The sequence below is a fragment of the Lutra lutra genome, chromosome 10 (genome assembly GCF_902655055.1).
Source record: "Lutra lutra chromosome 10, mLutLut1.2, whole genome shotgun sequence".
Classification (NCBI taxonomy): domain Eukaryota; kingdom Metazoa; phylum Chordata; class Mammalia; order Carnivora; family Mustelidae; genus Lutra; species Lutra lutra.
The window spans coordinates 29655737-29668144 of NC_062287.1; the positions used below are offsets into that span (position 1 = coordinate 29655737).

General features: G+C 48.7%; 1 protein-coding gene across 4 annotated transcripts in view; it reads left to right on the plus strand.

The window, feature by feature from the left end:
- LOC125079928 (beta-galactosidase-1-like protein 2) overlaps window positions 1-12408 on the plus strand; it is a 55316-nt gene that overhangs the window by 30240 nt on the left and 12668 nt on the right. For all 4 annotated transcript variants that reach the window (XM_047693664.1, XM_047693665.1, XM_047693662.1 and 1 more), the window contains exons 7-8: window positions 2700-2781; window positions 9335-9405. In XM_047693664.1, coding sequence (XP_047549620.1) covers window positions 2700-2781; window positions 9335-9405 — 153 coding nt within the window. The remainder of the gene's footprint in view (window positions 1-2699; window positions 2782-9334; window positions 9406-12408) is intronic.

A 12408-nucleotide genomic window follows, 5' to 3' on the forward strand; every position in this document is an offset into this window, starting at 1 on the left:
CCGGCCCCTCCCACCGCAGTCTATCTTCCCGTCGCTTTGGATTCACTTCTCCGCCAGTCCTACCTTGCAGAAAGTGGTTGATTTTCTGTTTCTAGAGTTGCTGTTCTTCTTCTCCTCGATCTCCCATTGGATTTGTAGGTGTTTGCAATCTTTAGATAAGCTATTTAGCTGATCTCCCGCCACCTGAAGTAGTCTCAGCCTGCTACTTCTCCGCCATCTTGACTCCCTCCTGAACATCACTTTTAAAATCCCTGTGCCCAGGCCATGTACCATACCAATTAAATAAGAATCTCTGGGTTCTTATTCCAATGTGTGGGTTATTTTGAGAACCACTGAATTAATGTGTGGCAGATCAGGGTAGGGCAGGGGTAGATGACACTTAAAAAAACAGGGATATACTCTGCTCTGGTTTCTATCCATTTGTAGCTAAGGCCTTGAGCAAATGCCTTAATTTTTCTAAACCTCCATTTTCTCTTCTTTGAAGTTGGACTAATGAGAGAATTTGCCTCTCTGAATTGTGCATGTGTATGAGATCACCTGGCTCAGGACTATTCTATCCATATAGTAAGTAGTCAGTAAATAAGACTTTGATAGATTATTGGCAGTGGTTTTATAGTACTTTGAAGGACAGGCCATGGTGTGGGTTGAGGAAATGGTAAGTGGCCTTAGGGAATCCACCTAATTAAAGTTGCTTTAGCTTTGGCCCTTGATGTCAGCATCTCTTCTGCTGTCATAGGCAGATTCATTTTCCATTTGGAAATTACTTCAGTCCCTGCACACAGGCTCAAGCACTCCAGCTTATAGGCTCTCATGTAGTCTTGCCCCCTTCTTATCACCTGCAAAAAGCCCTGTCTCTAGGGAGCAAGCCTGTCTCCAGGAAGAGGCATTCCCAAAGCTGGGAAGGGGAGTTCCAGAATCAGCTTCCATTCTGATAGTCAAGCCCAACTGCAGCCTGTTTAGATCACACTTCCAGCTTCCTCTTTGCCTTTGAATTAGCTAGAAAGATTCCAGCCATGCCTCAGGATAGGAGGGCTTCTCCCACTGTAACTCCTTTCCTTGGACTGTCTCTCAAATGCTGGGGTTTCTCCAGAAGGTGTTTACTGAGTCCTGAGCTGTAGAGAAGGAGAGCTCTGCTGATGGGTGGAGGGGAGAGTGCAATCCCTTCAGGGGCTTCTCCAGTTCAACTTCTTTGGTGTCTGGGGAAGGTATCCACATGTGAGACAGACGCACAAAGAGAAGCTGCAGCTTCTGTCATCCTCTGTCCTGAGCTCTTGGGAGGATCCCCTCCTAGAGCTGCCATGCAGCTTTTCCTGGATATTGCTGATATACAGACACCATCAGCATAGGATGACCTTGGGTCGAACACCTGACCTTTTTGAGCCTTAGCTCATGTGCTCAGTGGAGTTAAGAATGCCTTTATCTAAGGCTGCTCTGGGAATAAAGTGAGATTACAGACACAAGACCCTACCTCTGTTTGACAGTTCGCTGGTGCTCAGGAAATAGTAATTACCCCTTATGGTATGCAGTCAATAAATTAATGCCTGTGAAAAGTCAAGTGTAAATAGTACAGCTGTAAAAGAAGGTTACACCCTCCCAACGGACACCATGCTGTATGTGTAAGGTAGGAACTGAGGCAAAGCCTGTTATATATCGGCAAATGACTGGGTCGAGAGTTGTGAGGTGCCGAGTCCAGATTTTAATAAAATTCTCACCCTGCTTAATGAATTGAACTTCTGCAGCTTCTGTTGTTTCTGAGAATTAGGGCCCCCTCTGCCCTTACTGGCTTGTAGGTTTTGGACATGAACATTATGTACCTACTAGATTATCTCTATCTCACCTATTTCCCAAAGAATTTGGTTAAAATAGTAGTCTTGTCAAAATATCTGCAGGGAAAATTAGAGGACAGTTCCCCTTGCTGGGGTTTCTGATCCAGAAGAGCCCACAGCCTGAGAGCAGAGCCTTCCAAGGTGAATAGACTCTGGATTCAGGTCCATACTATCTTATTTGCTCTGTATCCCTTAACACTTTGTCCAACCTCTCTGAGGCTCTTTGTCTGTACAGTTATTAATTGCGAAGAGTGAATAGGACAGTCTATGTAAAGTATTTAGCAGAAGACCTGCCATGATTGTAAGTGGTTCATAAATGTAGCAGTTACTCTGAGTAGTAAAATGGTTACTGCCTTTCAGCGCAGCGTGTGCTCCTTCTACTTCTTCATTTGATTGACAACTTTCGAGGAGATCTTCCTGTTCTACTGGGCACATGCAGCATGTCTTGGGCATGTGACTGTGTTGAACAGAGCCCACCCTGGCCCAGTGTAGGGGAGGAATGGGCTGCTTCTTTCTGATGTGGGGGGAGCTGGAGGGTCAGGAGGGTCAGGAGGTCCTGACCTGCTCATGGACCCCCTGCAAGCTGGCCTCTGCATAGGCCGGTCTAGGATCAGCACATTAGCGAGAACTGGCCCCTCAACAGATCTGTGGCAGCCAAGGGATGCCAGCGTCTGACAGCCCTGCCCTTGCCTCCGCTGGACTTCAGCTGATAGGAGCTTTGTTGAACATGTTGAGCACAAACAGGATAGGTTTCTGTCCACTTTCCGTGGTGAAGTAAATGCTTTATTTTGAAACTTTCCTTCTTTCCTTTCTAACTGTCCCTTCCCAACTCTGAGGAACGACATATTGACTTGTTTTCTTTTCCCCCCACAGGCCTTGGAGGACCGAGGTATTGTGGAATTGCTCTTGACTTCCGACAACAAAGATGGCCTGCAAAAGGGAGTCATGGATGGAGGTGCCTGCCTGGAAGCTGTGCGGGGGGAGGGTGGGAGGCAGCACCCTAGCCTCACTCTGCATTCTTCCCCAAATGGCCTGGGCCACCAGTGGAGTTTCCCTGATGTCTGAGCTTCTCCCATTTGCATGGCATCGGGCCTGAAGTTCTGGGCCTCAGAGGGTTGGAGGATCTGTGGCAGACGGATCTCTGGTCTCCCACTTCTGCTGAGCACTCACTCAGGACACTAATAGTGCTCTGCAAACTGCAAGACGGGAATGGTGAGTTGGTCATCCTAAAGGAAGGTCTTTTTGAATGTCCGCAGAGAAGGCAGAGCAGATGAATCAGGATGGGGTGTCCTGTTAGGGTGGCTTAGTCAAACTCTGCCAAAATCATGGAGATGGCTGACCACTGTCCTGTCCAGGGGGTATGTAGCCCCTGTGGTGATGGCAACTGGCTGGGCAGCAATTATACAGAAGTACAGGGCATCTGTTCCCCTTACTCTGAGTGTCTTCCTGTTACTGTAGAGGCACTGGCCCAGCTTCACCCTTGTGCACTAAGCCCCTTGTCCCTGAGCTACTCAAGGACATTGCTCCAGCAACTCCTGCTTCTGCCCTGGGTCATCAGATTTTCTCTCTCTATTGGGTCATTCCCATCAGCATATAAACATGTTGTTATTTCTCTCTTCTAAAACAACTCTCTTGGCTCATTTCCCTATCCAGAGGCTGCTGTGTTTCTCTGCTCTCCTTCAAGAGATCTCCCCATGCCATGCTCAATGGCTGCTCCAGTCTGTTTCCTTTCCATCTCTCTTAAACCGTGGGGGTCATGTTACCACCCTTGCCATTTCACTGCCGCTGTTCTTTTCAGGGTTGCCAGGGACTTCCATGTTTCAAATTTAAATGCTTGTCCTTGTCGCCTCTGACCTCTCTGATTTTGTCAGCAACCATCAGTCTCTTTCCCTTGAAGTGTTTTCCTTCCTTGGTGTCTGAGACCCAATTTCTTGGTTTTTCTCTGACCTCACAGGCTATTCCCACCTGATATCTCCCACTGGTCACTTCTCTGTCCCTGAGTTCTGATATTTAAATTTTTTACTTCTCACTCCTTGGAATGAATGTTCCTCCTTTCCTTACATTCACCGCCCTGGTGATATGATCTAGGTGCCTTTAAGCCTGACGTGTGTGCTGATGAGTGTGAGACGCATGTCACCATGAGAGACCTTCCTGAACTCTTGCCTCATGTGTACATCTGCCTATTGCATACAGCGCTCAGAAAGTCTGCTTATATCGGTGGAACCTGCCGGGAACTGAACTGTCTCCCTCCCAGGGCCTGCCCCACTTTCAGTCTTTTTCTCAGTAAATTGCAATTCCATTTCCCCCAGTTGCCCAGGCCCTAAACTTTGTAGGCACTCTCAGGCCTCTATTTGTGTATGCGTGACACACAGCAAATCCTTTTTTTTTTTTTTAAAGATTTTATTTATTTATTTGACAGCCAGAGATCACAAGTAGGCAGAAGGGCAGGCAGAGAGAGAGGAGGAAGCAGGGTCCCTGCTGAGCAGAGAGCCCGATGGGGGACTTGATCCCAGGACCCTGAGATCATGACCTGAGCCGAAGGCAGAGGCTTTAACCCACTGAACCACCCAGGCGCCCCAGCAAATCCTTTTTATCTTTAGTTTTATCTTCAAATTTATCCAGATCCAAGTAAGTTTTACCACTTCCGCTATAACCATCATTTTCATGTGCATTGTTGCAACAGCACTGAACTGATCTTTCTTCACTGTTGACGCCTGCACAACTTTTTCTCAACATGACAGCATTTGCAAGTGTCATTTGGATCCCCTCAGGCCTCACCTTAACTGCAGGTTTACCTTGCCTTCCTCAGACTGAAGCACAAGTTATGAGAAAGTCCTCAAAGGCCCTCCTTTGGCCTTTGACCTCTGTGACCTGTCTAGGTGTCTCCTGGTCCCCTTCCCCCTGCCATCCTGTTCCACTGTCCTCCTGGCTTCCTATCTATTTCTGGAACATACTGGACACCCCCAGCCTTCCTGCAGAGCCATTTATGGCTGTTCCCTATCCTCCCACTTTTCTGCCTGGTCACCCATAATGAGGCTTCCCCTGAGCACCCATTTGAAATGGAGTTCTTCTGGAGTTCACCCAGCCCCTCGGCCCTGCTTTATTTTTGCCTTCTAACATTCTAGATAGTTTCTTTGTTTTATTTACCTATTTGCGGCTGTAAGTTCCGCCAGGGCCTGGATTCCCTCTTGTTTGGCTGTGCCCCTGTGCCTGGACATGGTTCATGCTCATAAGGACGATGGTGGTGGAAGGGCCTCCTATCAGCTGCCTGATGCTTCCTGAGGGCTCCCACCAGCTTACTCCATGGCCAGACGCCGCGGTTCCGGTTCCTTCGGCGTCGCCCTCCCCTCTACTAGACTGAACAGATAGGGCCTTTATCTCTGCAGCCCTAGGCCAGCGACGGCCTGCGGGGGGCACTCAGGGTGTGACTTGGATGAATGTGCAAGAGAAGTCAGTCCCTTTCCCCAAACCCACTGGGTTTCTCAAGGACCAGCAGCGATTCCCGCCACTTCCACGCGATGGCACTGTCCCCTTCTGGCCGCTTCCAAAGCCTCCGCCGGCCCAGTCTTCCGGGGGGCCTGGGAGGGGCTGCGGCCAGGGCCGGCAGGCAAGACCCTTTTGGAGGCTGCTGCATAGGTTTAGCGCGTCAGCAAGGTCCTGAGCAAGGCCTCCAGGGCATGGAGGGAGTCAGCGAGGCTGGCCGCGGGACTCCAGGCCCTCCTCCAAGGCCCGCCCCCGCCGTGCCCCCCCACCCGCATTCCCGCCGCCCCCCCACCCCCCGCCGTCCCCCCTTTTTAAAAAGGGGGGGGGCCTCCCCGCCTCCGCACCCCTCCCTCCCCGCCCCCCACCCGTCTCCTCGCCTCCGCGCCTCCCCGCCTCTGTCCTCTAGGTGCCGCCTCCCTCCAACCCTCCACGGCTTGCCTCTGCCCCCGCCTTGCCTGTCTCCCTGCCTCCGCCCTCTCGGTGCAGCCTCCCTCCCCGTCGCCCCGCCCCGCGTGCCCCTTCATCTCCTTACCCTCCTCTACCTCCGGCGTTGGCCACCCCCCCGCCCTTCCCTCCCTTCCCTCCCTTCCCTCCTGGTGCCATGCACCCCAGCCCTGACCTCCTGAGCTCTGCCTGCTGTCCGCAGAACTTTTCTCAATTACTTAAAAACGTAATTAAAGTAAAGTGTAAAGTGAAGATACCAGAAATGCTGCCGCCTCCTTCTCCTCCCCAGCCGCGACCCTGGCCGGCGCCTTCCGGCTATTCTGATCCGGTGCTGCGGTGCGAGCGGTGTTCGGGGCAGTATTTGTGAAATGGCTCGCTTTCGGTGGGGTTAGTTTTCACTTTCGGTGTATTTATCCCGTTTATTTTTCTTTCAATTCTCTTTTCTCTCCCCTTTCTCTTTTATTGTTATTTTTTAAAATTTGACTTGACACACACACAGCTGACACATGTTACATTAATTTTAGGTGTTCCCTACACCTTCTCTTTAAAACAAACCCTTTAGGGCGCCTGGGTGGTTCAGTGGGTTAAGCCGCTGCCTTCTGCTCAGGTCATGATCTCAGGGTCCTGGGATCAAGTCCTCCATCGGGCTCTTTGCTCAGCAGGAAGCCTGCTTCTCTCTCTCTCTCTCTCTGCCTACTTGTGTTCTCTCTGTCAAATAAATACATAAAATCTTTTTAAAAAATAAAATAAACCCTTTACCAAAGATTTCCCAAACTCCTGTCACACGTGTTCCAAATACCTGTATATATCGGATTCTGTGTCAAGTCCGGTGGGTCTGAGACCCCACCACCCCTGACCTGATGGAAGCCCGCTACCTGGCTTCACTGGAGGGAGGCTGAGCTCTGGGTCTCCTGCCCCATCCCTTCTCTGCACTGTGCCCAGATTTTCTAGCACCCGCAGTCACTGCTGAAGTACAAGGACATTCTGGTTCCTGATCCTTTTATATGTTGTTGTTGGGGTGTGTGTGTGTGTGTTTCCTTCCCATTCTAGAAAATAACAGGATTTTCTCTTAATCCTCGTATCCTGGTATTTCACAATGATGTTCTTTGGTATGGGATTTTTTTTTCTTCTGTGGAACTTTTGTGCGCTATTTGAATTGACACAGTTGTGGTACTTGTCAGTGGAATATCCAGTTAGTGCATTTTTTTGGTATGCTTTCCTTTCTTTTTTCTATCTTTTGATCACTCCTGTTATTTGTAGATTGGACTCTCATATCTATTCTCTAAGTTGCTTATCTTTTTGATGTATCTCTGCCCTTTAGTTCCACTTTTTGGGTGACTTCCTCAAGTTCTGTCATGTAATCCTTCTCTTATTTCCTGCATCTTGTTTTCTTGAATATATTTCTTTTCTCATGGCATACTTTTTAAATGGACACTATCTTTCTTACTTTGCTTTGAGGATATTTTACTTTATATATATATGTTTACCAGTTCTTCTCAGTCTTCCATGTGAGGGGATTTTCTCAATTGTCTGGCTCTTGACTGAGCAGTTTAAAAAGGAGGCACTAAATGGCCAGTTGGAAGCTGAGTGCCAGAAGGGGCTGGGGAAGGTGTGCTTCCCAGTGGGGTGATTGGGCTGGGTGTGCTCTTTCCAGGAGGGAAGGCCAAATGTTGGCGGTTGGAGATACTGTCTTTAGCTCTATTAAGTGTTTGCAGGGACAAATCCTTTGGTCTGTTGCTATAGCTATCCTGGGATCCAGCAGGAGATATGGACAGGAATACTTTGGCTGATATGGCCCTTACTGATCCGCAGCACATCCCTTATTTCACACTTTGCTGTGCCAATTCCAACCTGGAGACACCTGGCATCAGCTTTCCCAGAGAATGTGGTCCCCTGGAGGTAGGGCTCCAGTGGAGAAGAGGTTTGAGGAGTGTGTGAGGCAGGGGAGGGAAGTGTGCTCCTGGCTGCACAGAGCCTGGGATGTGAGACAAGGACTGCAGCTGGAATTGGGGAGCTGGTTGAAGCTTCTTCCACTCTCCTGGGCCATTCACTGACCCACTGCTCTTTGCAGCCTCCTGAGATTTTCCTGAAACTTCCTCTCTGCTTTGTCTCCTCTCTAGATGTTGTTCTTTATGGCCTTCCACCTTTGGATTCCTTTATTTTTATATTAGTGAGGATTCAGGAAGGCTAGGAATAGATGCCATGTTGTTAGCCATGCTAATCCTGTTCACTTCTGAGATTTCTGCTTGCTTATTTTCAGACAGGCCTCCTGTCTTTGAGGTTCCTCCTTTAGGTGAGAAGGGGTCTGGATGTAGGGTCTTATCCAGTGGCTTGCTGGAGGATGGTGCTATCACAGGACAATGGGTCAGTGTCCGATGGGCCTGGGTTGCAGCCCTACTCTGTTGCTTACCAGTTGTGTGATCTTGAGGCAAGTTATTTGACCTCCTGGAGCCTCAGGTATTGTTTGTTTGTTTTTAATCACTGGTAATCAGTAGCTTATGTCCAATAGGAGAGTATCAGGGTAGCCAGCTTGGCAGGCTTGCTTAATCTCTTTCATGCATTCCCAGACCTGCTGGAGCTCAGGCCAAACCCAGTCCATGTGAGGCCTGCTGTCTAAGCAGACAACAGGGAGGCAAGGAGCCTTAGAAGCCAAGTTCTGCGCTGGGGTAGGCCAAACGTAGCACATCTTTCTTGGGCATACATTTCACTGATGCCATTTAAAATATAACTTTAAACCCGGGGCACCTGGGTGGCTCAGTGGGTTAAAGCCTTTGCCTTTGGCTCAGGTCATGATCCCAGTGTCCTGGGATCGAACCCCACATCGGGCTCTCTGCTCTTCAGGGAGCCTGCTTCCTCCTCTCTCTCTCTGTGCCTGCCTCTCTGCCTACTTGTGATCTCTGTCTGTCAAATAAATAAATAAAATCTTTAAAAAAATATATAACTTTAAACTAAAAAATGGACACATTGTGGGATGGAATAGAAAATTAGCCCTCATTTAAGAAATAAAAGGGGTGGGGCGCCTGGGTGGCTCAGTGGGTTAAGCCGCTGCCTTCGGCTCAGGTCATGATCCCAGGTCCTGGGTTCGAGCCCCACATTGGGCTTTCTGCTCAGCAGGGAGCCTGCTTCCTCCTCTCTCTCTACCTGCCTCTCTGCTTACTTGTGATTTCTCTCTGTCAAATAAATAAATAAAATCTTTAAAAAAAAAAAAAGAAATAAAAGGGGAGTCTTCATTTAGATCATTACTTTGCACTAGATGCTTGAGATGCAAAACAAAGATCAGACTCTAGGCTCCTATGAAAGAATAATCACCAGAAATGTACCCTCTGCTTGTAAAAATTACATTAGTCAAGAACAGATGCCTAGTGAATGATTGCCCTGTAAGCTCTGTGCTGAGTGGTGGAGTTTCTGAGAGGAACAAGATGAATCTCTTGACATCCGAGGAACTAAACTCTAATTGGAGGTGGGAAACAATGCCAAGGTTAATTTATTTTGCTGGTAAATTGGGAAAGGTCTGGCTTAGCTCAGAAAGTCTCCTTGCCTTTAAGACATGCTTTGTTTCTCTTTCTCCTTCCCATTCACAGTGCTGGCCACCATCAACTTGCAGTCACACCATGAGCTGCAGTTATTAACCAACTTTCTCTTAAGTGTGCAGGTAAGTCTGGCCCAGGGGGAGCTGTTTGCTCTGCTTGGCATGCATGTAGAAAGTCCTAGAGCTAAGTGGAGCCTCTGTCAGGAAGTGTACAGTGCTGTGAGGTACCTGCAGCTATACCCAGGGCTCTGGGAGAGAAGGACTCTGGGCTCACTCAGACTTTCACCTCACAGCCAACCTTCTGCACTGTGACTCTCAACCCCTGTGGCCCCTGTGTTGACATGCCCTCAGGTAGGGAAGCGCTGTAGGAGTGTAAGTGTTTCTCCAAGGTGGTGTTGTATAGACTGATGCATGGATGTGATTTCTTGCCTCTTGAGAAAGGGGCCCTTTTTGGAGGCCTAGGCTTAGTGTGTTCACAGAGGCTCTGGACTAGAATTCTGTGGACTCCATTAGCCCCAGATATGCTCATTTTGCGATTGAGGAGAGAAACTTTCCTGACCTATACTGTGTGTGTCTGACCTTAACCCGTAAGACCCCCCTGGGCTTAGAAAAATCATTGTCATCAGCAAGATGGGCCATTCCAGGTCACAAAAGAGAGGAGTTTCTGAGTATAAGGTTCACATCCTTCAGGTTGATGGGAATTTATAGTTAAATCCTATTCTGATTGATTTCTCTTCCCTTGAGTTCACATGTTTCTCCTTAGGAGGCCAATGGGATCTGGCCATGGTAGTGGCAGCCCAGTCACAGAGCTGGGGCCCCATTTCTCACTGTGACTTACTGAAGGGTGTGAATGCCCCAAACTGTCACCACCTATTAGGTGTAGGCATTGATTGCCCGGGTCTACTGTGGAGGTATTGGAACATGAGTATCCCCCATAAATGCAGAGATGCTGGGGCTGTTCTCCATTCTACCTGTTCATTTCTTGGAGCAGAAGTAGGCCCAAAGGCACATCCATATGAAATCACCAGAGGAGTGTGAAGCTGTGGAGCATGAGGGCCACCTGTGTGTATGATGTGGCTACTACCTAAGTTTAGGAGGATAAGTAGAATGTGCAAGGAGGGTGACCAGGAAGAGAAGAGACAGGATGGGACCTGATGCCAGGCAGACTTTGTTAGGCCAGTGAAGGGAGAGACAGTTTCTCCCAGAGGGCCCAGGTCTAGCCACTTTTTCCTTTCTTTCCTTCCTCCAGTGTTGACTGAGTGCCAGCTCTGTGTGTGGAATGTGTCTAGGCCCTGTTACCTTGTGGTGACTAAGATGGCAGGTTTTTGCCCTTATGGGGTTTGTGACCTACCTGGGGAGATAAACAAAAAGAAACAATTGCCCAGCAACTAAATAGGATCGTACTTGAGTGCTGTCTAAGGCAGGTATAGAACACTGTGAGCAATCTCTGCCCACTGGATAGAGAGTGTCACCTCTCTGTGCTTCTCTTTCCTCTTCTATGAAGTGGGGATGATGATAGTACCTACTCATGGGGTTGTTTGAGGATCAAATGAAGTAATATTTGGAAAGCACCCAGGAAAGCAAGGTTTCATGTTGTTTCCTTTATGGTCATCCTTAGATAGGGGCCCCACACCTATGTACCCAGGCCGGGTCATCCTGCTGACAGACAGGCTCATTAAACGGCCTTTCTGTCCGCAGTTCAGTGATGTCTGTTTTCGTCAAGAAAGGGGACTTCGATCAGAGTCTGCTTTGGATGATCAAACAGGACAGGCACAGCTCTCCTAAACTTCGGGATGTCCAACAGCAACCCACTGCGCCCTCCTGTGCATGTCCAGTGATGGAGATAATTAACATGAGTGTTTCTTGAGTACTTTCCAAGTGTTAGGCACCATGTGCTAAAGGCTTTATGTGCATTATTTCATGTAATTCTCCCAGGAACCAGGTCAGCTGGCTACTGTGGTCATGGTTGTGTAGTTAAGGAGACAGATTTAAGAACAAAAAGAGCACCCAGTAAGTGGCACGTGAGGAGGCAGAGCACAGTCTGACTGAGGCAGAACTTCAGCTCTTAACCACAACATGCAAGGCAGCGCCCACTGGTGGGCGCCCCAGTACTTGACCCTGGCACCCTCAAGTCAGGGAGCCCCCTCCTAGCTGTGGAGACTATTGACATGTGGCACAGAGAATCTACTTCTCCCTTAGGGACTTAAACATGGTACAGTGTATCCCCTTCTTGGGAGGTAGACAGCCACCAGCCTTGCTAAAAAAATTATTGTGACTACTTTGGCTTTTCCTCTGGCATGGTTGGTATCTCCTCCTCAGCAGATAATAAATCTACCCCATGAGTCTGGAACAGATTTTGTTGCTCTGTATGTGTTGCCCTCTAAATGTAAGGCCATCACTAATGGAGAAAGTACTTGATGAATGAGGACAGCTCTGTGGTGCGGAACCTGAAACACCAGCATGTTAGTCCTTATATCTCCCCCCTGATGCTCTGGTGCTCCCACAAACACAGCATAGTAACAGTACAGTGGAGCATGGTTCTGGGAATCGTTTCTACATCCCTGGGGCAACCCCGCACCAAAGGCAGTATTCTGAAGTAATATTAAGGACTTAATTGTTATCAAACATCCTAGCCAAGGTATGAAGCCAGATTCTGAGGCTGCAGGGCCTGTACCATGACTCACTGTGCTAAATAACTCCCTGATTTTCTTGTCCAGTTTTGTAAACTTATGTTTAAGCTAGACCTCAGAGAGGGGCCCACTCTACAGCCCTCTGACTCTTCCAGCTAAAGGGAAACAGCAGCTGAGGGGTCTGCGTCTCTGGGGTGCCTGTCAGAAATGGAATTACCCTGTTAGAACATTCTCTTTCCCTGAGAGAGGATAGGCAAAATGTGGCTTGACCCAGAAAGCCATGTAGGAAAAGTCTTCCAGAGTACATGCTGCATTCTGATGCAGGCTTATATCCCTGTGTTCTCTTGCCAGCTCCGTATGTAACATTAAAACCACATTAAGGCATCAGGGTCTCTTGCACCAGCTTTGATAGTTCATTCCACTTTCTACCTGCAGTGTGGAGGCCACATGTGGAAGATAAGCTGGTGCAGATGCCTTTGGTCCTCACCTGTGCACT